This window comes from Helianthus annuus, chromosome 13 (genome assembly GCF_002127325.2).
Source record: "Helianthus annuus cultivar XRQ/B chromosome 13, HanXRQr2.0-SUNRISE, whole genome shotgun sequence".
NCBI lineage: Eukaryota > Viridiplantae > Streptophyta > Magnoliopsida > Asterales > Asteraceae > Helianthus > Helianthus annuus.
Genome location: NC_035445.2, coordinates 76,973,965 through 77,001,394, shown reverse-complemented (window position 1 = coordinate 77,001,394; position 27,430 = coordinate 76,973,965). Strand labels below are relative to the sequence as shown.

Genomic DNA, 27,430 nt, shown 5'->3' with positions numbered 1-27,430 from the left:
GAGTTGTAGGTCTGATTCTTACAGTAAAAATACTTAATTTAACATATTATAACAGTAGGGTATGACCCATATATGAAACTTATCATTTAAAATCAAACTATGCACCTTAGGGGTATTTTGGTAATTTCACAAGGGCTAAAAGTGTCAAAACTGGAAACCTGAGTTCAAAGACTTATACTTACTGTTATTTTTAAGAATATACTAAGTATATCAGTAGGTATCAACCTTATATGCCTAATATGGTTATAGTGCATACTAGGTGTTAAAAACGCTTAAATAGGCGATTTGAAGCCGTTTCCGGGTTTTCAAAAGAAAGCTGATATTTTTATATTTCCAGAATGCTCAAAATAATTTACTTAACAAATGAAATTAGTGGAAAAAGGTTTGGGGTCAAAAAGATTTATAAAACTCATTTTATGGCTTAAAAGGGTAAATTCGGTATTTACCGAATTAAACTTAGAGACCTATGATACGATCAGCCAAAAATTAAATAAAAATCTTTAAAAATCCCAAAATATTATATAACATTAGTTGGTAAAAAGTTTGGTATCAAAATGTGGGTTTAAATAGGCTATACGCTAATTACGTCGTTTACTTAACATAAAGCTTTCAAATTACGATATTGAGCATAACTCTAAATCTGGACCTCAAACTGATATCAAATTTTTGGTGCAAGTTTATAAATCAGCAACAAACATTTCTACTCTCTCACTTTTTCAAAAATCGCGTTTTATAGCAAAAAGGGCAAAATAGTCATATTTAAGCATAAACCGGTAACATGCATATGAATCGGACAAGTGTTGAACTAAGTTGTAAAATCTCAGAGAGTTGTACATATATAAAAATGGTCCAAAATAAGCTCTAAGACAGATCTCAAACATGCATGCACAGATCCTAATCGAGAGTCAAAGAAAAAGTCATTTTATGAGACTTTCGGTTCCAATCCGGGTTTAACTGAAAATTGTCGAGTTGATCATGATGAAACATGTTCTTACATTAATTATAAAGTTATTTTGATGATCAAACAGGTTGCATGTGACTTACATTGCTATTTATGCTAGATTTTGCAAAAACACATTCTGTTGACTTTTTAAGAAAAGCTTTGACTCGACAATCATCATGCTTAGAGTGAAAATCAGAAAATACCCTTTTGAGGGTTTGTTTCCCACATAAATACCAACTTGTAGGTACTTTCAACTTGAGAAATGACTGAGCCATTTTCGTTTAATCGTAAAGTCAAACTATATTTACGACGGATTGACTTTCGGTAAATAAACTAAGTTAGAACGAATTAGAGAGGGGTATGAACACTTACAAGAGTCCTAATAAAGCTTAGAGATCACTAGGAAGGTGTCTTGTCGTTCAGAAAGCTCCAGGAGTTGATCTTGGGAATTTTGAAAATGCAAGTGTTCTTGGTTACAACTTCAAGTCCCCTTTTATGAAGATTTTGATATGATTTTAAGTTGATACAGGTGTTGTGAGACCTTTACAAGTGTCCTCAATTGCATGTAAGTCGATTGGTGAGTTTAGGAGGTGATTACAGCTGGTTTCCACTCGCAAAACAGACCAAACTGGCAGCTGGTCGCTGTGTTTTACGCTGGTGACCCGTAGGCGGGCCGCGAGGCCACTCACGCGGGCCGCGTCCCAGCTGGTGACCTGTTTAACAGGTTTCAGCAATTTACAGTTCAGCCCCTGATCTTTGTAACGTCGTTTAGTTCATTTATTTAGCATTCTAGACCCTCAAATCTGGTTTTTAGGAACCTTGGGACTTTTATAAACATGGCAAAGTCCTCGGTTCACTTTGCGCTCACCCGAAAAGTCATAAAATTCACGTTGACGCATTTACCCCTTCGTGTACGGTTTTAATCATAACCTTCGCATACGTTCACGAAACTTCACGAAATTTTTATCACATATTCTAGTGAGTATATTTTATCATTACAAAGCTTCGGGTTTGCCAAAAGATCACTCAGAGGTATAAATTCAACATGTTGACACGTTTAGCCCCTGTAGTTTGTAATTCCTCACTTTCTTACATTTTCCGCTTTGTATGATCCATGATTTAACCGTTTGAGACTATAAACATTATGTAGGGTTATTTTAGAGCCTATCTTTCCATTGTTGACACTTTGGACCCTTATAATTCCATAGTTTCACTGTTTGTCAACTTTAGTCCCTCTAAAGTATGTTTTCACACATTCAAAGCCCATGACACGTGTCATTGCATTATTGGACGTAAATTTCCGAGGTGTTACAGAAATGGTGATAAAACTTGAGGGGAACCAACCTGTGATCAAAATACACAACGAATTCAGAAATTAAAGATCTCAATATTCAGTCATTTAATAAAAAACAAAGCTTGACCATATTGTAACTATGAAATGTTTTGAAATAAAAAAAAATTGAACGGTTTAAAATCCTCATCTAAGGTAATAAACAAATCAAAAGCACGAGAGTTCACCCATTTAGGCCATGGGGTATGGGGCTTGGGTTGGCTGAAAACACCCAAGCCACCACCCCGGGGGCTTGGGTTGGGGTGTGGGTTTGGGCGTGGCCCCATTGGCGTGGGTTTGAAGCCGGGCGTGGGGCGGGCTAGTAAGTGACATGGCAAGCTCTCAATGGCCAAACCAAACTCATGCCCCCAACCCAAGCCCCCAACCTAAGCCCCACCATACCTCATGGGCGTGGGTTTGAGTGGTGGGTGGGCTCCAATTCCACGTGTCAACAAATGCCCCAACCCAAGCCCAACCCAAGTTGGTGCACAGAGTAATAACAAGTATAAATAAATCAGAAACCAATGGCCAAACCAAACTCATGCCCCCAACCCAAGCCCCACCATACCCCATGGGCGTGAGTTTGAGTGGTAGGGGGCTCCCATTCCACGTATCAACAAATGCCCCAATCCAAGCCCAACACAAATTAGCCCAACCCAAATTAGCCCACTACAAAAGTAAACAATACATGAGTAAATTATTCAGTGCATATCTATATCTATATCTGTATTATAAGATCTCAATAGTTGGTGCACAGAGTAATAAAACCAAGCAAACCAGAAAACAACAAGGATAATAATCAGAAACAAAGTCATGTGATCTGCAACTTTGCTACATGGGTCCCACTATATTCACCAAACCAAGGAAACCAGAAAATAACAAGGATAAATAAATCAGAAACAAAGGGGGTGTTTGTTTTTTCTAAAAGCTCTTCAGGGCCTCTTATATCTGTCTCATGCAGATTACGTGCAAACGTTTGAGTCTGCAGTGTGTTTGTTTTCTCGAAAACTTTTCATTAAAAAAGGTCCGTGTAACCTCATTTTGGTGCAGACATGGATCAAGGTCTTCTTGGGTTTAGGGTTCCTTGCGGCAAAGGTTGTAGACCTACTTAGCCGAATTCAAAGGGTCATGCACAGTAATGTTATGACCCCGAGATCTATGGATGTAGTTTTTAAAAGACTTAGTTTTGCTATTCATAAAGGGGTGGCGACGTAGCTTGTTCTCCGTTTACGTTCTATCTCGATGTAATTTCATTGGTTTTTAAACTAAACGAAGAAATAGTAAAGTGCGAGTACAAATCATGTACATGGTTGATGCGAGTAGAAGCCTTTTCTTGCGGTTATAATAAAAACATTTAAATATATTATACTTTTTACTTTGTATTTGTAATGTTTAAACGTAATTTGTTATCTTTATTTATATAATTTTATAAAATATTATATGTGGGATGAAATCATTGTTTTGGGTATCTAAAGTTTGATCCATGTTTATAATGTTTTGTATTCGAATGACACTATAGTTTTACTAAAGTTTGCTCCATGTACTAAAAGTCTAAAAGCAAAAACAATGATTGGGGTGCATGTGTATGGTACGGATGGTGCATAAAAAATTTGAATATTCAATGATTGAAGGCGGGAGATGGAGACATTTCGACAATAATTTGGTCTTTGTTATTAAATTTGTCGATTTGTTTACTACGTTTAAACATGTTCTTAACTACAATAAATAATCCAAAAATGGTAAACTACAATAACTTAGGATTGTCACATTGAACTCAAGTACTTTTCTTTGATGAATAGCCCATGTAAGCCATAAGGCACCCGTTGCGGTAGCTTGACAGCGGCCACAACTTCTAGAGTCGGTGACCGAGCATCCATCACCAAGAATCTTGATTCACCAGAGCTTTCATCATGTACATAAGACACCAAATACCCATCATCCTCCTCTAGGTTCGAATCCTCGGGGTCTCTTGCGACAAAAAATGGTTCACCCCCGAAGCAATTATCTCCATACATCCTAGTTGCCATTGTGTACTTGTGTGGTTCTTTGTTGCCTTCTTCTGATGTTGCAATGTCGAGTTTTGCCACTCCTATTGTCCTCATCATCTTTGATTTTATTGGTGTTTTCTCGCAAATTGCTGCATAAACGTACCTGCATAACCAACCATGAGTTAGGGGTTGTTTGTTTAGCTCTTAAGACTATCCACTATTCCACTATCACAACCCAACACAAACCAACCCAATTTTTCATTAAAAAACTATTTTCTCTTTCTTCCTATTACACAAACCAATCCAATTTATTTTTTCACTCTCATTCACAACCCAACCCAACCAAAACCAATATTTTATTAAATATATATGCTTTATAATTAATTTTTAAATAGAGAAAAGAGAATAAACAATTAAATATTATATATTTTGGTTGCAACCTTTGGTTGAGCACACAACCAGGTTGTTCACCATCATTATATTTTTTATTAAAAAAGTGGCTTTGTTTTTTGTCTTATTCCACATGGCAACCGGTTGAAGAAAAAAATCACCATAGTGGATAGTTTAACGGGACTCTTAATGGTTCAAACTGTTTGTTTCACGAACAGAAGTCTGAATAGTTCAGACATTTGCCTCTGAGTTGTTAAGCATTATACTGGTCTAAATGGTTAAGACCTCTAATCTGAATTGGTCAGACATTTGCCTCTTTGCCTCTGAACGGTTAAGCATTACGCTGGTTCTTAATGGTTCAGACCTCTTACTGATTTAGCACTTAACCATTCAGAAGTTGTCAAACAACCACTTAGACTCTAGATTGGAATCATATATACGTATTAGTAGTGTTAAGAAATGTGTTAATCTATCTATCTAACTTACTTGTTCTTTTTTGCAATATAGGCTGGATTGATCACAGGAAATTCCATGTTATCAGTAGACAAAGTTTGCCTAGACACAACCCCTGTCCCAAAGTTAATAGTAACTTTCTCCATGGATGCTTGGATCAAATCCACCCGCTCCAAGAAATGTTCAAGTGAAAATATATTCGGCGCCACCAACACCAAGACATCGTTGCCAAATTCATCGCTCTCGTCCCACGCGTTAACCATATGAAACACATTAAACCCCGGCACTTGAAACCACTTTATATCGGACTCATCGGTTGCATATCGTGGAAGAACACCGATTCTTGGAACTTTAGTTTTGTCAACACTAACAAGGCTTCCGTTATGGATCAGGTTCATAGGATGCGCTCCGAGTTGAATATCACAAATGATTGCATACTTTTGAGTGATTGCCAAGTCATGTGTTAAAGAGGGTTCCTTCATGGAGAAAATAGGGACATCCTTTTGCTTATTTCCCTTTGCGTCGAAGCGAAAGTAAGTCATATGAGGATATGTTGCCCAATAACGAAACGCGAAAGCTTCCTTAGTGTCAGGGTCTATCTTCGGATGAGCGGTCATGTTCATAGAAAGCTTTCCTTTGAAATCTTGCTGATCTAAGGTTACTATGTCGCCATTGTGTTTAACTTTGAGTGCATATGGAAGATCGGATTCACATAACGCATACAATCTCCCCCCAAAAAACGCTACATTGGTGTTCGCAACACCAATGCCTTTGCCAATATCGTATTGCCCCAAAACAATTCGCGCACAGAACAACGCTGCGCGCGCAACAAATGGAGCGAGTCCTTTCATACCTCCAATAACATTTGGGACAATGGAGGATTTAAGTTGGTTCTCAAACAAGTACTTGTTGGTCTTGATGTATCGGCTACAGAAAGTGGCTCGACCCTGAGAGATCTTAATCGCGTGAACCATTCCATCCCCGTCGAGGTAGTGTTGTGGACCACTAGGAATAAACTGTGGGTTTGGTCCGTTGCGTATGTACACACCGTCTAGACATGGAGGAAGGAACCCGTATACCAACTCACATTCGGTCGGGCTCATCTCATCAACGGGTGCAAAGTTACCGGTGAGCGTGTAACATGGGTCGACGGATAGGTGAAGCGGAGGATCAAGAAACTTGATGATAGCATTATCAAGTGTGGTAAATATTGTTTCAAGTAAAGAATGCTTAGCTAAAGTTGGTTGAGATTCATTGTTTGTGGTAAAATGTAAGCCCTCATTGAGTCCGAAAACGGAAACAGTGAGAGTAGTTTGAGATTTGAAGGTGTTTTTGGCTAGAGAATTGAAGGGAATATGAATCAGTCCGGGAATTGTATTCATTCTCCTTGTCAATGGAACCTTGTTAAAGTGAATTGTACCAAAGAACAGATACATGGGCTGGCTCACATTTATAAGAGGGGAATACAATGCAATGCAAGTTGCATATTATTATTATATTATATATTATATACTCGTACTCGTCTTAAAAAGACTGGTCGGTGGCTACGTGAATTACAACTTTACCATTTGTTTAAAATTCCAGAATTGCCCTTTTTCCGATACAGGTCCACAAACACTGTCGTCACATACCGTTAGTTTCGCCGGAAAACTTTCCAGTTGTTAGTGGATTCTGATGCCACGTAGAATCAGAATCCACAACAACTATGACGGGAATGTCGTTAAACGCTGGAAAAAAGAATTTGTAGGTAGAAAATCGGAAAGGAGGTTGGAAGCTTATGGTTAAACTCTAGTGAACACAAATCGGGTCTAGACTAGCACATGCAACGCTAGATCGAGACTGGGTTCACTTTAAAACGCCAGAAATAGGCTACCCAATTGCTGATGTAAATCCAGATGCTGCTATCGTCCACCTTTTAGCTGATATTTGGTTCGCCGGAGATCATGGTTGTACAAACGGAACCCACCGGAGCCGCCGCATCCGCCTCCAGAAACGATGGTGAACCACGGTGGAGGTCCGGCTTCGTATTTTGTCTTTTTATGGATTGAGAATTGAGAATGGGTCTTGGTAAGATATGAGAAAGAGTGAGGGACTGTGGAGTTGGAGGTAGTGGTGATCTGGTGATGTAATGATATGTGTGAATAAGGTAGAGCCTCTAGAGGGGTGTTTAAGTCTTTTCCTACTTCATTTGTTAAAATATGTTATATATTTTAATTTTAATTAATTAAATGAAAACTAAATCATTTGGAGATATTGAGATGTGTACCAAAACTCTAGTCACTACATCAAATAATTGTTTTTGTTTATATGTACTTTAACTTTTTGAAATATAATAAAACCTTAATATTATAATATATGTATATTTCATCTTCTGATTTCTTGGTAGACTATGGGCTGTTTGGTAGCCTCTTAATGATCATTCAGATGCTACCTCTTAATGGTTTAAAACCTCTGAATGAATAAGAGGTAACCTCAAGTCTGAATGGTTAAGAGGTAACCTCTGAATGATAAATCATCACATGTCACATTCTTCTACTTTTTCATTGGTAAAATTCTTAATGGTTTAGTAGTCTCTTAATAACCATTCAGAGGTTACCAAACAGCCCCTATACTTTTTAAGAGAATGTAACTATCAACAATGTAAAAAAAAAATAAAAAAAAAAAAAAAAACTATCAACAATGTGTTAATTGTGTTCACTGTTCAGTTGACTAGACTTTTCTAGGTAGACTAGACTTTTCAGGTCAATTCTTCTCTAAAGCCATAATAAGGGTGTAAGGGGTGCTCACCTAATAGGTGAGTCCCCCCTCTTACACGTAACCAACCAGAATAAGCCACGTCAACTCCCCTCTAACACTCCCCTAATACCCCTTTTTGATGGCGGCACTCCCCTATTAGGGGAGTTGGTTTCGAAAGTTGTGCCATCTCCGAAAGATGGTTTCCACAGTTGTGCCATCTTCGAAAGATGGTTTCGAAAGATGGTCTCCCTCGAAAGTTGTGCCATCTTCAGCGGTGAACCCACACCCAAAACCCACCCCGATTCGGGACCCCGCGGGGATGGCGGCGGTGTTCCCGATCGGGGAAAGGGGTCACCGAAACCCCTTACCGAGTACGCCCCGGACACCCTAACTATTATAATTTTTTTAATTTTTAGAATTTATTCATTTAATAACAAAACAAATAGTCTTATGAGTAGATTAAATTAATTATAATAAGAGTAAACTGCCATTTTAGTCCTTGTGGTTTCGGTAGTTTTGGTATTTTAGTGCAAATCTCAAACTTTTTAAATTTGAGTCCCTGTGGTTTGCATTTTGTTGCCATTTTAGTCCAAAACTCAAAAACTTTCATTTATTTTTCATTAATCCAATTTCTTAATTAAAAAACCCTCCAAATATAAATACACCTATCAGTTCCCAAATTACATCATTATCTTCAACCTCCCAAGCAAACATCAGCAACCCAATTTCATGTTCCGAGCTTCAACATCTTGACTCCTGAAACCACACCCAAAAGTGTCGGAAAAAGAAACCTGGTTCAATCGGATCTAAGAAGAACGAGGGAAAGAAGGGTTTACCGGAACTCCATTGAAAATCCCACCGCCGCCGTGAGAGGCGGCGCTACAGTCGTCCGCTGTCTTCTCCGGTCTCCTTCTCTCTCTGTCACACCCTGGCTTTGCGGAAGCGTGGTTAATTTGGTGTGACTTCTTAATACCATAGCTTAATCATAACAAGCTATATGAAATAAAAACCATGCAAGATCATCCATTAAATTAAGTCTGAAAAGTAAAGAACCACAACATTGTCTTAACGGGAATTACATCCTAACAACATAATCAGTGTTCGAAAGACACGATACCAACAAGAAATAAACACAGTTTAAGAACTGTGACTCGTCCAGGAAAAAGTCACATCCCTTAAACTCGAATGACCTCGTAACTCATGTGCAGCGGGAAAACATGACATACCGCGCCAGATCTTTAATTCCCTGAAATACATGTAAGTTGAAAAAATCAACAAATAATGTTGAGCGAGTTCATGTGTAAGTGAGTAAGTAAAACCTTTGTAAGTATAAAAATCCTGGTATGTAACAAATAAGGAAAAAGAGATCACCAATGGTTTGCAAGGCCATTGATATGTGTGAAGTGCAAGTAGGAAGACTCAAACCTAGCGGATTTATGCGTTGGGTACAAAGTCACCCCGAGGTCCGTTACGCTGGGCCTGGGGCTGGGCTCGCTACACCCAGATAGATCTACCGCTCCTGTCCCTCGGTCCTACCCTGAGGATTAATGGCCTCAAGTTTCCGCCTACCCACTCACATGATCTAAGTAGTAAACCTCCTTACGCTAACCATACCATGTATAAAGTATTCGTAATCAAAGTAACATGTATTTCACCCCCGCAGTTTAGAAAACTGAAAAACAGTTAAGAGAAAATGGGGACATGAACTCACAGTGGTGCGTCTCTACCAAGTATATCTCCTGATCAAGTAGCTGTGCGACGACCTACACGTACTAATTCTATTAGACGGACGGCCGTGCCTTAGCTTTATGGTTTAAGTTTTTGGGAAATAGTTAGACAACTATTTCGTGTTTATGCTTAGTGATCATTTGGTAAATATTTTCCTTCCCAAGGATGGGGGTTTTAATACATGTGCGTTCGTAATTTTTCGAAATATATTATTAAGTCTCACTTAAAATATATTTTAATTCTAACCCCTAAATATAAATATTTTTCCCAAAAATATTATATTTTAATACATATAATTTTCCCAAAATAATACCTTGACAAAATACGCGTTCATGCATATTTTCTTAAAATGCGTAAGTTACGTTCAAGGATCGGGTGGTATTAATTATACCGTTGTAACTTATTATTTATTATGAAGGCGTATGTATTACTTTGAAACCGTTAACATTTGATAGTATTATTTTTACCCTAAAAATAATATTTGTATATTTCACAAAATAATCATAAACATTTTACAAGTGACGTTATGAAAAATATATATATCAAATATATATTTACCAAGTTTTTATCTTATGAAAATCCCACCTCCGATATTTTATAAAATCGTGGCGAAATTTACATGTTGAAAACAAGTTAAAAATATATTTATAACACTTGTAGTGAAAATATTGTCCAAGTGTTAGGTTTTCGGAAAAATTTCGCCAGAGTTTCCCCTGTAACTGGAGGTGGCCACGCTTTCAAGCGTATCATTTTCTTTTAAAATGCAAATCAACAATTTTCTCATTCAACCAAAACAATATCCAAAGCATCAACTAGTCAAATTATATATAAATCGCATAAATTACATGAACTTGTGGTTTGTCCGGAATATGTAGTAAATCCCGTTACTTTTAGTGGATCTTTATATAAATCAACTTCGTTTCTTGAAAGTCTCGTTTTTAAATAAATTCCATCTTTACAACTTCTTGTAAAATTTGACAAAACTAGTTCTTTGTCGAAACTTAGTGTTACACAAGTGTTTACACACTTGTGTGTTTAAAAATCATTCTTGTTCATGTAAGATCCGGTTTCAGAAAATATGATTTCTTTGACACTTGGTCTTTTGAAAATACCGTTTGTAGATCCGTAGATCTACTAGTTTTGAACACTATTTCATAAGTAAAGTCGATTTTACACAAGTTCATGTTTAGTGTGTGGTAGAGTTTCATCATTTAACCTCTTTCATCCTTGAACATACTCTATGTCATGTTTCATGAACATGACCAATCCGGGTTAGACGATGATCCGAGCTACCACAACATAGATCGGCACTAAATAGTTACACAAAACAAGTCTTACAAGATTTACACAACAACTTAGCTTTTAACCAACATCTTTAACATTTTAGTAGACCTTTAACACATCATCTTGTAAGTTCATGAGTTTTAACCGTCATATTTCATTTTAACCACTTTAAAATAGATCGAGAGGGCGTTTATAGCAACTGACTACTAGCTCGAGGCTAGGGAAGAATCTAGTCGAAGAATGAGTGGATAAAAGCAATGAGAAGAGGTCCTTCACGTTCCGAATGCACCAAGCTTCCTCGTATGTGATCCTTAACATTTGTATACCCTTGAAATTGCTTGATCAAAATCGAAAGATGGATGGATGGTTGTTGTTGTTCTCGGCCGAGAGGAAGCAAGGAGGGAGAGAGAGTTTTGTTGGTGAGTTGTGTGATGGAATGAATATGATGTGTTTAGTCTTGATCTTATAGGCAATTAGTATGATCATTATCCAATGGATTTCATGTCTTCAAGATATTAGGCAAGTTAGATTAATTTAATCACAAAAAGGACATGGGTGTCCCCCAAGGGGACGAGTTCGGTTGGGGGGGGGGGGTAATCCGGTTGGTTTTCAACTAAGTGTTAAGTATTAGTTAAGTTAAGTGGAGGTTAACTCGGTTACTGATGTGTTATGCATTATAGCGGGTGTTAGGGTATTCAGGGACCCTAACTGGCTCAGAAAAAGATAAACAATGTTAATGGCAATGTTTTTATGTTCCGGGTATAGTCTGGTTGTTCGGTTGGATAGTGATCCGTTAGAGCGCTTAACAAAGCCTTAAAGTGTCGTTATTATCATTTTTAGTGACACAACTTATTCCCGACACTCTGGAAAGTGTCTAGTAATATTTTCCTCATGTTTTGGCACTTTATTAGTTAACCAAATGCTGAATTTTTAATTAAAGTGCTGAGTTTTGTACTTAGAGTACGTTTTAGGCACATCCGGTCACTGTAACTTATTCCTAGTGACGCAGTTCTACAACCCTTATATCCCTACACTCTCTATTAGTGTAGCAACTATCTCTGGCTCATACAGGCCTTAGAGGCAGTACCTGCCTGGTGCTAGTTATGACAGCACGTTCAATAGGTTATCCGTTCATTATGCTACTGTGCTTTTGGTGCATCAAGGTTGTCACTAAGGTGCTGTAAGCAAAACATGGAGTGACAGCAAGTAAAGTATGATGCAAGTAAGTACATGTATCAGCATTCAAGTAGCAGTTTATCCATAATTTCAATCAAGCACAGTAATTAAGTAGTAATTAATTATTAGTTAAGTCGTACGGATACCTGGTTTAGTGAGGGTTGTCACACTCTCTTCGGTCGATCTTCCTCACTCTTGCTGTTGTGTGAGAATGGCGGGGGAAAAGGGGTGGTATGGCGTCAGAGAAGTGGCGGAGGAAGTGGTGGGATGTTTTGGAAGATGGATCTTGGTTGTGGGTTTTGGAAGAGAAAGAGTGATCGGAAGAGAGAGAGTGTGACGGTGACGATAACGTTGTGGTGAGAAGGAGATGGTGGCTGTGGTGAGAAGAAGGTGGTGGTAGCGGCTGTGGTGAGGAGGTAGTGGTGGCGGTGGTGAGAAGGGAGGAGGAGGTGGCGGTGGTGGTGGAGATCTCTGCATTTGTGGAATTAGGGTTTGGGTTCATTTAGGGAAGATGACAACTGATTTATTTAGTTTTTTTGTTTTTAATTAATAATGAGTTATAATAAAACTATAATGGCTAAAATACCCTGGGGTAAAGGACAAAAATAAGGGTTTAATTTGGGAAATCTACCTGATTTCATTTTTTTGGACCAAAATGGCAATAAAAGTGAAACCACAGGGACCCAGATTTAAACAGTTTGGGATTTGGACTAAAATGGCAAAAGTGTCCAAACCACAGGGACCAAAATGACAGTTTACTCTTATAATAAATTTGAATATGTCACCGTTTTATATTACGTTTTTGTTTATTACTACAGAACATTTTATATGTGTTTCAATGTGGCACGCGTAGATATCGTTTTGGTCATATTATGACTTTATTTTTTAGGTTTTTTTTCGATTCATATAGCGTGTGGGGTCACGTAACAGATCAAACCAATACCTTCTGAATTTTTGCCATGTCCCTGCCGCAACATGCGAGTTGAATCCCACTAGTATATTATTATTATTATTATTATAAGGAAAACGTATTATTTCATGTGCGTATTTTCAAAGATACGGCGAAATGGACCAATGAATCATTGAGGTGTCAGATCAACCCACTCATGTTAATAAATAAAGGCGGAGAGTATTTGTACACTTGGTGTGTAGATAGTCAGCCCAAAAAGAGTTTTTTGTACTATATGCACACTCTGTAGTGTCGAGCTGTGGCCAAAGCGCGGTGTTTTGGTCCGGTCAACCAGACAAAGACTGACAGGTGTCTGACGGGTCTGTTGACCGGACCAAAACGCCGAGCTTTGGCCGCGTTTTGGTCCTGTCAACCAGACACCCGATCAGTCTTTTGTCTGGTTGACATGACCAAAACGCGGCCAAAGCTCGGCGTTTTGATCCGGTCAACAGACCCGTCAGACACCCTGTCACACCCCAACCAATGACAGAAACATCGGGATGAGACGAAGTGTGAAGATTGCTAGAGTCATCATAACGCTATTTGTGACAATATTTAATAAACCGATTTCATTTCATAATTCTTTTGTCAACATTACAAAGAAATCAAATAACATCAAGTTCAAAGGAAATACAATACAACATAATCAACATTGATACAACGATTAAACCTAAACGTCTATATGTGTATCTAGGCATCAACGCTACTTCATTTCATAGCATCATCGTCCTCAACCTGTAACATGTTTAAAATAAAGTTCAATGCAAAAGCAAAGGCGAGTATACAAGTTTGATACGTACATAGCAAAAGATAAGTTTGAACAATTCCTCATAGCAAGCATGTGATTCAAGATAAACATTTAAACGAGGTATGTGTCTAACATATCAAACCAAGGAAACGCAATATGCTCATGACATTACCGAGATAAAGGGACGGGTCGTTAATCCTATAGCGCTACATATGTCACGGTTTGGCTCGTACGAAGTTAATGATAAATTCAACACATAAGATAAATCCAAGTTTAAAGCATCAAGCCATCACGTATACAATCATGTTATTGGAATGTTCATATGTTTAAGCAAAATGTTCATGTATAAGTTGATAGATAAACATGTTACACCCCAAAAGTGGTAAAAGTAAAAAGGGGGAATACGAGTATACTCACAAAGTTTGCATATGTTTTCCGATTATCCAATGTGACAAAGTTGCCGAGGTTGGAAGGTTGAATGCGTAAGGGTTTAAGTTCAAGCATGTTTAGAGTCGAGATTTGGAATGAAAGTGACATGAAAATATTATATCAAAATATTCATCTTCACACATAACACTTGTATGACACTTGGTAACCTCATGGATTATAATGATTTTATGAGTTGAACACCCATAAGAATCATAACAAGGTTTAGGTCCTTAGATGATAACCTACTACTTTGACAAATGAATATGATTTCAACATCAAAGATTCGAGTGTACATAGATAGTATGTAGGTCGTATATTATACACATATTATTAAGTCCAAATGTTCAAGTATTCAAGTAAGAGGTAGAAGATTACATCTTTATTTAGGTACCTCAAGTTGAGTCATGGGTGTCATGGATGGGGTAGGAAGACAAGGCTTCCATTTAGGTACCCCTTTGATGTTCACCACTACACTTGATGTAAAAACAACCAAGGAGGGTCATGAACTAAGGTCTTTACATGTATGTAAAGTAAACTAACTAATAGAAATCATCAAATCATGTGAGGATTGTATGTTTGGACAACCCAAGTTGTTCCATAATCACTCATGTATCAAAGACTATGTTTGACATGATTTGTGGGTTGAAACCCTAGACAAAACACCAAGTCTATGAGGTTTAATCCTCTGATTTCAAATGTCTCAACCTTGTTTTTAAGCTTAACCAACCATGGGATAAGTTGTAAGCATTAGGACATAGGCATGAGATGTGTTAGACACAAGTTGCATAGGTTTAAACAAGTTTTGAAGAACATAAAAATCAAACAGAAAGTTTATGGGCTATTTCGGGGCATTTCCAGGTCTGATTTCTCCAAGGAGAAGTCTAGGAATCGAACCCCATGATTATCCAAGCAAGTAGGAAAAAGAATCAAGTGAATCGGATAAGAATTGAGTGAGTTATGCTCATTTTCGTGAAGGGGTGTCAATCTGCTCGAACCTTTGCTTTCAGCTACGGTTTGGAGGATGTTTTGAGAGTTTTTAGTGTTGTAAAAGTGGTAGGGAGGCTGGTTATAAGTGGTATTTATAGGGGGAAGGATTAGGGTTTCAATGGGTTGGGCTTTGGAAGTGTTTAGAAGGGGTTACACCTTGAATCTAGCCCAGAAAACCCAACTATATGGGGCTGAATTTTGCTGAATTGGGGCTGCCATATTTCTTTATTTTTTTTATTTTTTAAAACATTATAATGAGTAATTTTGTTAATTAAGTTGTGTAATAATATGCAACAATGTTTCCCCTAACTTGTAACAAGGTGAAATATGAAATAAAACATGATTTAACTAGGTAAAAAGTGTAATGTACAAGTATGTAACATGTTTGTAAGTGACAAGTATGTGTCACATATTAGATGATTAACCGTTGTATAAATAAGCATATTATTAGGGGTTTTTAGGTACCAACAATATAAGGACAAGCATGGGCATGCATCTTTGAATAAGTATAAGTATGAATTACAAATAAGGATTCGATGTACAATGAATTCGAACGTATGAACATGTATGAATATGTAGATGGTGAATTTAAAGAAATACGAATTTTATTTATGATCCAAGTCTCGGATTTTACAACGAAAAGACGACTACAATAATACAAGATTTCCAAAAATAGCATTACAAGGCGAGCTTTCTAATTATGGAAAGTATGAAAAAGCAGGGCGTTACAGTCTCCCCTCCTTTAGGAAATTTCGTCCCGAAATTTATTCAAGAGGAAGACCTTGGAGAAAAAGCATTTTGGCTAAAAGAATCAAGACTTGGGAGTTTTGAAACGTTTAGAAAAGTACGAAATTTTGAAGAACGATAGGATAGGAATTTGTTTGACTAAAATGGGTTGAGGCGTTTAAGCATAGGTAAAACGAGTTTGCGTGCGCATAGGCAAAGGAGTTTAAATAAGTTTGAATGTGAACGGGGTTCATATGAAAGAAAGGATAATGGAGAATAATAGGAGTATGGGGTGAACAATTGACACTAAATGAATGCAAGTATATGAATGATATAAGTATTAGATAGACGAAAGTAGCGTGTTAAAGATGAAGTCTCGGCATGGATAATCGGATATGATGCGTTTGTGAGTTGTTTAAAGCTTGTATTAGGTCCAAAAGGTCTGTAAAACACTGAATTTCTCATGGCACGTTTTACGAAAATTTGGTAACATGGTGAAAACACTTATATATAGGAAGTACCAGCGGCGTATCCACCATGTTTTGACCATGTTACGTCCATTTCGTCTTCGGTGTCATGTTACGTTCCGTGTATTACCATACGCAGTAGCACACTCTATGGTTCCCATACGCCTATCACTATAATCCCGTGTGCACCCGTGATTATTTTGATCGTCGCATGATCCGCATAGCTTGTACTAGTTGTGTATGAATCGGGGTATACATAAAAAAAATTTAGAATGTGTACGTACAAGAATGTAGTATATAAGCAAGTCCATGTTTAAGTATGTGTGGGACCCACGCAAGCGAATCCCTCGGGTTGCGCTCGCGTATAGGTACGAATGTATGAATCATGAGTAAGGGTGAAAGTATGAGCATAAGTTTAAGTATGAATACGCATGTATGTATGAGCATAAACATAAAACGTGTAAGTAGTATGTGTACAAGTAGAAGCGTAAAACGTATAAGTAGTATGCGTATAAGTACAAGCATAAGACGTATGAACATAGGTGTAGGTATGAAAAATAAATATTGCGTAAATAGTGTTTGTTGGGACACCACGGATCTAAGTGTATAAAACATTCAAAAGGTCGAGTATGTAAATACGAATGATATAAATGATGTTATCGCGAGGTATCGACCAAAATGTGTACGATGATATGCATGTATAGTTGTTTAAATGAAACATTGAGTTTATCGAATCAAAATTAGGTTGACCTTGGTTGAAAGGGTAGAATATAGTTGTGTATGTAAGAGGATATAAAGTACTAATTGGTTAAGCATAATGTATTTTTGTAATGATTGAAATGCTACTTTTGTTAAAAAAAAAAATTTCATGTAAGTCAAAGATTGTCGGTTCCCATGAGGACTTCTTGCCCGCGTGTTTTGTAAATTGGTGTAGGAAAAAGGTTTTCGTTAAAAAGTAAGTTCGTTTCATCAAATAAGAAATTATGAATTTAGGAGGTCCTTGTGAAAACTATGATCTTTAGAAGGGAAATTTAGCAAAAGGACTTAGAAATAAAAATAAAATAACAATTGATTTGTTGGTGTTGGAAAGGGTATTTGGTAAAACAATCATATAACTTCTATAAGATCTTATAAGTATTCGGGAAAGGTTGGTTGAATTTTGATTAAAAGTAGAAGGTGAGCGTGTTTTAGTGATTAAGTCGAATATGAAGTTCATGGGCAAGAGTTTCATTGAACCGATTAAATTGATAGGTAGCATTTCGTAAGGTTTTGAAGTTCGAGCAATAAAACGTTTTAAGACATGATTATGAATTTCACGTATATGAGTTGAGTGAAAATAGATTGTAGAATAAAAAGTACGTTTGATAAAACAATGTATTTCGAAATCTGTATGAGTGGGTATTTTTAAATAACATTAAACAATTTGGGTATAAAGTATGATCGAGTTTGCATAATAAGATGTTTCGAAAGAGAAGTTTTGGTAACGGTCACCTAAGTTAGGGAATCACCCCTAACTCGTTGGTGAGGTCGTTTTAAGGAAAAGGGAGTGGAGCTAATCGTCAAGGTAAGGAAGTCACTCCCATCTCGATGATATTTCTCCACTTGTCGTTACAAGGAAAACGAATTTAAATTATATAAAATCATGCATATGTATAAATGTATGGAAAAAGTTCAATATGTTGTGTGTGTGAAAAGAGAAATCGAAAGTAAACTCGAGTTTGAAAGATTGCATCGTATAAATAAATAATAGAAACACATGTTTGACCAAAGTTTGGAGTGTTCCAAACGGAACTTTGACTAACCAAAGTGGTCGAAAAGTCTTTTGAATTTGAGGAGCATGCTTTGGCCTAATAGGTAAAATACTCTCGCCGACAAGTCGGTTAACGGTATTTACCCTTCCGGTTACTACATGTCCCAAATCAATCGAAATTTCGAGACTTGGCGGGATTTATGAAAAAATCAAGGAGTGGAACTAGTCGCCAAGGTGCGGGTTTCACCCCTAACTTGACGGTTTCGTATCCTAAGTGTGGTTGGTACTCGTCGGGTCAAAATTTAATTTCGACACTTTGACGAGGGTCCACTAGAATTTGAAATTTGAACTTCTCCATCAAGGTGAGGATTTCACTCCTAACTTGATGGTGAATTTCGTGTAAAAAGAAAAGGAAAGTGGATGGATTGAGAGTTGTTCACCAAATTATGGGTTTCACGCCTATTTTGGTGAACTCGTCTCGTTTGTGTAATATGTGCGTTGTCGGATTTAGAATAATCGAGTAAAACGCGTGAGGAAAAGTGTATATTAAAGATTAAACAAACAAGTATAACATATCAAGAACATCACAATAAAAGTGAAATGATGAAACGAATATTAACGCATAAAAAGTATGTCAAGAACACACATAAAGGATAAAATGAAGAAACAAGTATTAACACATAATAAAATCAAGTATAGCATGTTAAGTGTTAACCCACAAGTGACACATATGCTTACAAGATCAAAAGAGAATAAATAAAAGCAAATAAGATAGCATGCTAGTAATTTCAAGTAAAACAAACGAATAAAGCTCTAGAACTATAGACTAGGTTAAAGCATTCCTACTGTTCCTAATTCCCTATAGTTATGGCTCTCATACCAATCTGTCACACCCCAACCAATGGCGGAAACATCGGGATGAGACGAAGTGTGAAGATTGCTAGAGTCATCATAACGCTATTTGTGACAATATTTAATAAACCGATTTCATTTCATAATTCTTTTGTCAACATTACAAAGAAATCAAATAACATCAAGTTCAAAGGAAATACAATACAACATAATCAACATTGATACAACGATTAAACCTAAACGTCTATATGTGTATCTAGGCATCAACGCTACTTCATTTCATAGCATCATCGTCCTCAACCTGTAACATGTTTAAAATAAAGTTCAATGCAAAAGCAAAGGCGAGTATACAAGTTTGATACGTACATAGCAAAAGATAAGTTTGAACAATTCCTCACATCAAGCATGTGATTCAAGATAAACATTTAAACGAGGTATGTGTCTAACATATCAAACCAAGGAAACGCAATATGCTCATGACATTACCGAGATAAAGGGGCGGGTCGTTAATCCTATAGCGCTACATATGTCACGGTTTGGCTCGTACGAAGTTAATGATAAATTCAACACATAAGATAAATCCAAGTTTAAAGCATCAAGCCATCACGTATACAATCATGTTATAGGAATGTTCATATGTTTAAGCAAAATGTTCATGTATAAGTTGATAGATAAACATGTTACACCCCAAAAGTGGTAAAAGTAAAAATGGGGAATACGAGTATACTCACAAAGTTTGCATATGTTTTCCGATTATCCAATGTGACAAAGTTGCCGAGGTTGGAAGGTTGAATGCGTAAGGGTTTAAGTTCAAGCATGTTTAGAGTCGAGATTTGGAATGAAAGTGACATGAAAATATTATATCAAAATATTCATCTTCACACATAACACTTGTATGACACTTGGTAACCTCATGGGTTATAATGATTTTATGAGTTGAACACCCATAAGAATCATAACAAGGTTTAGGTCCTTAGATGATAACCTACTACTTTGACAAATGAATATGATTTCAACATCAAAGATTCGAGTGTACATAGATAGTATGTAGGTCGTATATTATACACATATTATTAAGTCCAAATGTTCAAGTATTCAAGTAAGAGGTAGAAGATTACATCTTTATTTAGGTACCTCAAGTTGAGTCATGGGTGTCATGGATGGGGTAGGAAGACAAGGCTTCCATTTAGGTACCCCTTTGATGTTCACCACTACACTTGATGTAAAAACAACCAAGGAGGGTCATGAACTAAGGTCTTTACATGTATGTAAAGTAAACTAACTAATAGAAATCATCAAATCATGTGAGGATTGTATGTTTGGACAACCCAAGTTGTTCCATAATCACTCATGTATCAAAGACTATGTTTGACATGATTTGTGGGTTGAAACCCTAGACAAAACACCAAGTCTATGAGGTTTAATCCTCTGATTTCAAATGTCTCAACCTTGTTTTTAAGCTTAACCAACCATGGGATAAGTTGTAAGCATTAGGACATAGGCATGAGATGTGTTAGACACAAGTTGCATAGGTTTAAACAAGTTTTGAAGAACATAAAAATCAAACAGAAAGTTTATGGGCTATTTCGGGGCATTTCCAGGTCTGATTTCTCCAAGGAGAAGTCTAGGAATCGAACCCCATGATTATCCAAGCAAGTAGGAAAAAGAATCAAGTGAATCGGATAAGAATTGAGTGAGTTATGCTCATTTTCGTGAAGGGGTGTCAATCTGCTCGAACCTTTGCTTTCAGCTACGGTTTGGAGGATGTTTTGAGAGTTTTTAGTGTTGTAAAAGTGGTAGGGAGGCTGGTTATAAGTGGTATTTATAGGGGGAAGGATTAGGGTTTCAATGGGTTGGGCTTTGGAAGTGTTTAGAAGGGGTTACACCTTGAAACTAGCCCACAAAACCCAACTATATGGGGCTGAATTTTGCTGAATTGGGGCTGCCATATTTCTTTATTTTTTTTATTTCTTAAAACATTATAATGAGTAATTTTGTTAATTAAGTTGTGTAATAATATGCAACAATGTTTCCCCTAACTTGTAACAAGGTGAAATATGAAATAAAACATGATTTAACTAGGTAAAAAGTGTAATGTACAAGTATGTAACATGTTTGTAAGTGACAAGTATGTGTCACATATTAGATGATTAACCGTTGTATAAATAAGCATATTATTAGGGGTTTTTAGGTATCAACAATATAAGGACAAGCATGGGCATGCATCGTGAATAAGTATAAGTATGAATTACAAATAAGGATTCGATGTACAATGAATTCGAACGTATGAACATGTATGAATATGTAGATGGTGAATTTAAAGAAATACGAATTTTATTTATGATCCAAGTCTCGGATTTTACAACGAAAAGACGACTACAATAATACAAGATTTCCAAAAATAGCATTACAAGGCGAGCTTTCTAATTATGGAAAGTATGAAAAAGCAGGGCGTTACACACCCGTCAGTCTTTTGTCTGGTTAACCGGACCAAAACGCCACGCTTTGGACACAGCTCGACACTGCAGAGTGTGCATAGAGGACAAAGAAGTCCTTTTTGATGTGCATATAGGCATTTGGGTGTGCCAATAGGTACACCCTAAATAAAAGGAAGAAAATTAATTTGTTATTGTCTTGGAGAGTTTTTTTTTTCTTTTTGAATCACATGTCCTTTTTAAGTAACTAGTTCTTTTACTCATCACGGGTTGCGGCAACGTCGTACGTGAAATGATAACGTATAAACTGATCGAACTTTTTTCCGAACTAAATTTACATAAAAACGTATGATAATTTAAATTTATACCGTCGAATCAAAACGTATTGAATTTACGTCAAAACGTACATGAAAGAAAACATTTTAACTGACCCACTTCATTTTCAAACAAAAACTACGTTACAACGTAGACGAACTTGAGTTTATGATGACACATCCATAAAGAAAACGTAACAGGTGAGCATTATGATAACCTCAAAACTTTAGAATAGGTGGGTGGGAATTCGGTTGGTTTTAATGTACTTGCTATAGCAAACAAAAAAGAAAACTTAATGCTCAAATGGGTATCAAGATGTGTTTTTTGTTGTTTTTTTTAATTGAATTTTAGTCGAATAAAATAGAAAAGAAAAAAATATTTATAACAGTTATTAAGTTAAATTAAAAAAATAAAACTTTTCAAACCCAACAACCAAAGGAACCAAAATTTAAAATATGAAAGGTAAAAATATATAAAGTTAGCGTTTTAAACCCAAAAACCAAGGAAACCTAAACTTAAATTATGAAATATAAAAATTTTAAAGTTAAAGAAAAACCAAATAAAAGTAATTACAGCCAGAGTCGGAAAGGCGGAACCGAGCTGGCGTAAAGTAAAATAAACCAAGTGAAATAACCACCGGATGAGAGCAATATTGCAAAGCTTTTTTTCCATGTCTATATATATTATACTAGTTTATAAACCCGTGTATTACACGAATTAAATATAAAAGAAAACTTAGATTGAAAAATATTTTAATTTATAAGTGTTACATACCCGTGTATTACATACATAAAATATATTTTTTTTTGTAAATCATACTTCTATATAATCTTGATCACATAGTTATAAATGTAATAATAGTATAATCTAATTATTGCGTGTTTCCGATTACTATTAATATAAGGATGGTTTAGTAAAAAAGATCTAGTTATTGTAATTTTTTTATTTTACGATAATATTTAATAAAATACATTGTATTTATCTATAAAATTAATTAAATAGTGCATCCTAATATGACTATTAACATATTTAAATTAAATTTATTATATTAGTAAGGATAAGAATTAAAAAATATTTTTAAATAAAATGTAACTCTAAATTGTAAAGTTGAAGGAGAGGTGACTCGTCACAATAATTGCAATGTTATATTAAAAGTAAATAAGATTTGATGTTTATTAAAAGTTATTTAGGAGTGACATGTGCCATTAAGTGGACTTTTTTTATTAGTAGAGATATTACTTTATCATCTTTATCAATAATTAATATTTTAAATCATTTGCTTTTAGAAATATATATGGTTAATCTTAATGAGGTGTTATATTATCAAATAAAGTAAATATAATATGCATAAATAATTAAATCAGGGATATTAATAATAAAAAATAATAATAGTTTTGTTATAGATAATAATAAACCTACGAATAAAAGGCTTTTGATTTTAAAGGATATTCATATTAAATACAAACATATTAAAAAAATATAATGACTCTTTATCGTACGTCATAGAGGTGAAGATAATCATGATCTTTAATATGTAAAGTCGGTATATTCAAGAGATAAAGTAATTCTTATATCTTTATCTATATATCATATAGTATAATTTAGTAACTCAAGAATCATGGTATATCAATTTCTTTTGAGTGAGATGATGCATAAAAAATATTTACTAAGGTGGAGAATAGTCTTTATATTAATTTAGTTATTATTATTATTTATTATGGTTGATGTAGGTTAATAAATTGCCACATGGCATTTTGATAAAATCCTTTATAATGAGAGAATGCCACATGGCATTAAGGAGGCTTTTTTATTAGTATTAGATTAGATTAGATTATAAACCCGTGTATTACACGAATTAAATATAAAAGAAAACTTAGATTGAAAAATATTTTAATTTATAAGTGTTACATACCCGTGTATTACATACGTAAAATATATATATATTTTTTTAAAATCATACTTCTATTTAATCTTGATCACATAGTTAAAAATGTAATAATAGTATAATCTAATTATTGCGTGTGACGACCCGTAATTTCCTGTAGATCTAAGGTGTGTATTTATTTCCGAATCACTTTCTGATACGCTTGGGTTGCACGGTAGTTTGATATGCTTGTATGTTACCTGTTGCACTTAGTTAAATTATATGTTAGGGGTATTAGTTATTTCAATAAATGGTTACTTAGTTGGGCCGCTACATAAAACACTAGTGCCTAAACCACATTGGGCCACACCCCTTGTGTCTTGTGAAGGAGTTGGGCTACCCAAATCTCAGTGGCACAAAGCAAGCCCAACGAATTAAATACTTCTTGCATGCGGTTCTTTTCATATTTCGTTAACATATACGTACAAGACGCAAACCCTAGCTTTATCCTCTCTTCCTGTGGGTCGATGGCAGCCTCTTATTGTCGAAGTCTCCTCTTGGGAGCATCATCCCTTCTAGCCTAGAAATCGGAATTGTGAGTTTATTGTTTTGGATGGTTTCATGTTATGTGTTTACATGTTGTTGAATATATGTATAGTGAATGGTTGTGCATGAATTAGATACTATTTATGAACCATAACAAGCATAATTAAACTGTGTGCACGTCAAAGTAACTGGCATAGGTGATTAATTTGAGTTATATGAGAAAAGTGTTATGTGATGATTGAATGGGTTCGAGTATTTTGGTATGTGATCGGCAGTATTGCGTTTTGATTTAGGGTATTATATAGATGTTTGTTAATATTGGTTATAAGGAAGTCTAGATCCAAACATGAAAACCCCGTTTTTGGACTATAAGCATGAGCTTGTGGAAGAAGTGCGTGATATTAAGGGTTAGCATGATTATGCTAATGTTTGATTTCATGATTAGTGTGGTTGGTTCGGTGAGTTTGAAACTGTTATCATATAGTTGTACAATAATGCGAGATTGTTGAGATTCATACCCACTAGGTTGTATGGTTGAATAATAACAATATGATACTCGATCAACTGGATGGTTGTGTATGTGTTTGTGTACTAATTAGTGGGTAATAGGGAAGGATAAAAGGGGTTTTTGTGAATTAAAGAGATGTAACTGTTGAATTTATTATGAATATTGAAAAGTATGATTTCTTGGTTTTATGTATGCTTACATTATTATTAATGGTTTAGGTTGCAATATATGTATGGTGTGGCATGATTAATGTATTTTGATAAATTGTATTGATAATAAACTGTTATGTAAATGGATGAATAATCACATGTGAATGATGTATGTTTGAAATGTGATGTTATTTGGATGTTCGAAACATGTTAGGCGAAGTATAACTTTATACGTATAGCACCTAGTATGTGAACGTGCTTTAAATGATGGAAATTCGTGCACGATTAAGTGTTTGAACATGGCTGTTGATGAATGTATACTACGTGTATAAATGTGAACAACGTATAAGTAAACTTGAAACTGATTGTTACTGGTACTCATGCTAGGACGTGTTTGATCCCCTGATAAAGGGTAGTTAGTCTTACCGAGCAAACCAAAGGTGAGTTCATCTTTCTTGAGCATGCGTCCCGGTGATTGGGGCAGTCAGTGGGTATCCCGGGAAGGGATAAGTCTTTTGGGTAGAAACGGGAATGTTGGATAATATACTCTTCCTATCACCCTTAAAGTCCCTCCGTGTTGTTTGGTTACCAGGAAGGTAACATGGTATTAGTTAGTAGCGCTACTTAGGTTTGGCAACCTCACCCCGTTCCTGGGAGGACGGGTGTTGAACTAATGACCTAGTCATGACCAATGCTTTGATAGGAGCATTGGAGAAAGGGCAAAATAATCAGAAGCCGTCTTGTATTGGGGTATTATCAACATTGTTTTCAACATTACTTTCGGAATTAAATTCAATGGACTAACTAAATACTTGGTAATCAACGTTTTCGTAAAACTATGAACTCACCAGCGTTGTCTGATACACTTGTTGCATGCTCGCAGGTTGTTAGGTTATACGGATTTGGAACTTGCTGTCTGAAGTAGCTGGAGTGGTCATGGGTCGTGCTGATTGGATACGAATGATGGGTTTAATGATTTCACACATTTAAACTGAAACAGTTAATTATGTTTTCTTTTATTTGCTTCCGCTGAACATATTGGTTTTCATTTAAACTTGTTGATGGTATTTTATTAATGATTGAGAACTTTATTTAGAAACTTGTATGGGTTCAATGTAATTAGTGGCTCATTGTTGGTACGTCACACGCCTAACAGGGATATTCCTTAGGTGGTGTTTTGGGGGTGTGACATTGCGTGTTTCCGATTACTATTAATATAAGGATGGTTTAGTAAAAAAGATCTAATTATTGTAATTTTTTTATTTTATGATAATATTTAATAAAATACATTGTATTTATCTATAAAATTAATTAAATAGTGAATTCTAATATGATTATTAACATATTTAAATTAAATTTATTATATTTGTAAGGATAAGAATTAAAAAATATTTTTAAATAAAATGTAACTCTAAATTGTAAAGTTGAAGGAGAGGTGACTCGTCACAATAATTGCAATCTTATATTAAAAGTAAATAAGATTTGATGTTTACTAAAAGTTATTTTGGAGTGACGTGTTCCATTAAGTGGACTTTTTTTTTATTAGTAGAGATGTTACTTTATCATCTTTTCAATAATTAATATTTTAAATCATTTGGTTTTAGAAATATATATGGTTAATCTTAATGAGGTGTTATATTATCAAATAAAGTAAATATAATATGCATAAATAATTAAATCAGGGATATTAATAATAAAAAATAATAATAGTTTTGTTATAGATAATAATAAACCTACGAATAAAAGGCTTTTGATTTTAAAGGATATTCATATTAAATACAAACATATTAAAAAAATATAATGACCCTTTATCGTATGTCATAGAGGTGAAGATAATCATGATCTTTAATATGTAAAGTCGGTATATTCAAGAGATAAAGTAATTCTTATATCTTTATCTATATATCATATAGTATAATTTAGTAACTCAAGAATCATGGTATATCAATTTCTTTTGAGTGAGATGATGCATAAAAAATATTTACTAAGGTGGAGAATAGTCTTTATATTAATTTAGTTATTATTATTATTTATTATGGTTGATGTAGGTTAATAAATTGCCACATGGCATTTTGATAAAATCCTTTATAATGAGAGAATGCCACGTGGCATTAAGGAGGCTTTTTTATTAGTATTAGATTAGATTAGATTATAAACCCGTGTATTACCCGAATTAAATATAAAAGAAAACTTAGATTGAAAAATATTTTAATTTATAAGTGTTACATACCCGTGTATTACATACGTAAAATATATAATTTTTTTTTGTAAATCATACCTCTATATAATCTTGATCACATAGTTAAAAATGTAATAATAGTATAATCTAATTATTGCGTGTTTCTGATTACTATTAATATAAGGATGGTTTTGTAAAAAAGATCTAATTATTGTAATTTTTTTATTTTACGATAATATTTAATAAAATACATTGTATTTATCTATAAAATTAATTAAATAGTGCATCCTAATATGATTATTAACATATTTAAATTAAATTTATTATATTTGTAAGGATAAGAATTAAAAAATATTTTTAAATAAAATGTAACTCTAAATTGTAAAGTTGAAGGAGAGGTGACTCGTCATAATAATTGCGATCTTATATTAAAAGTAAATAAGATTTGATGTTTACTAAAAGTTATTTTGGAGTGACATGTGCCATTAAGTGGACTTT

The 27,430-nt window shown here is 35.1% G+C and overlaps 1 protein-coding gene across 1 annotated transcript; it reads right to left on the bottom strand.

Annotated features, from left to right (window-relative positions):
- Nucleotides 1-3,924: 3,924 nt before the first annotated feature.
- On the bottom strand, nucleotides 3,925-7,221 carry LOC110898252 (probable carotenoid cleavage dioxygenase 4, chloroplastic). The gene is made up of 2 exons (XM_022145012.2): nucleotides 5,138-7,221; nucleotides 3,925-4,424 (listed from the first exon to the last, which is right to left on the bottom strand). The coding sequence occupies exons 1-2, from the start codon at nucleotides 6,538-6,540 to the stop codon at nucleotides 4,037-4,039; spliced, it is 1,791 nt and encodes a 596-aa protein (XP_022000704.1). The 5' UTR covers nucleotides 6,541-7,221; the 3' UTR covers nucleotides 3,925-4,036.
- Between the last annotated feature and the right edge of the window lie 20,209 nt (nucleotides 7,222-27,430).

Excerpts from the sequence above, each read along its gene's own strand:
- LOC110898252 (XM_022145012.2), bottom strand. The coding sequence starts at position 6,540 with ATGTATCTGTTCTTTGGTACAATTCACTTTAACAAGGTTCCATTGACA. Across the intron at positions 4,425-5,137 it reads TATATTGCAAAAAAGAACAA|GTACGTTTATGCAGCAATTT; the intron begins GTAAGTTAGATA and ends TTGGTTATGCAG.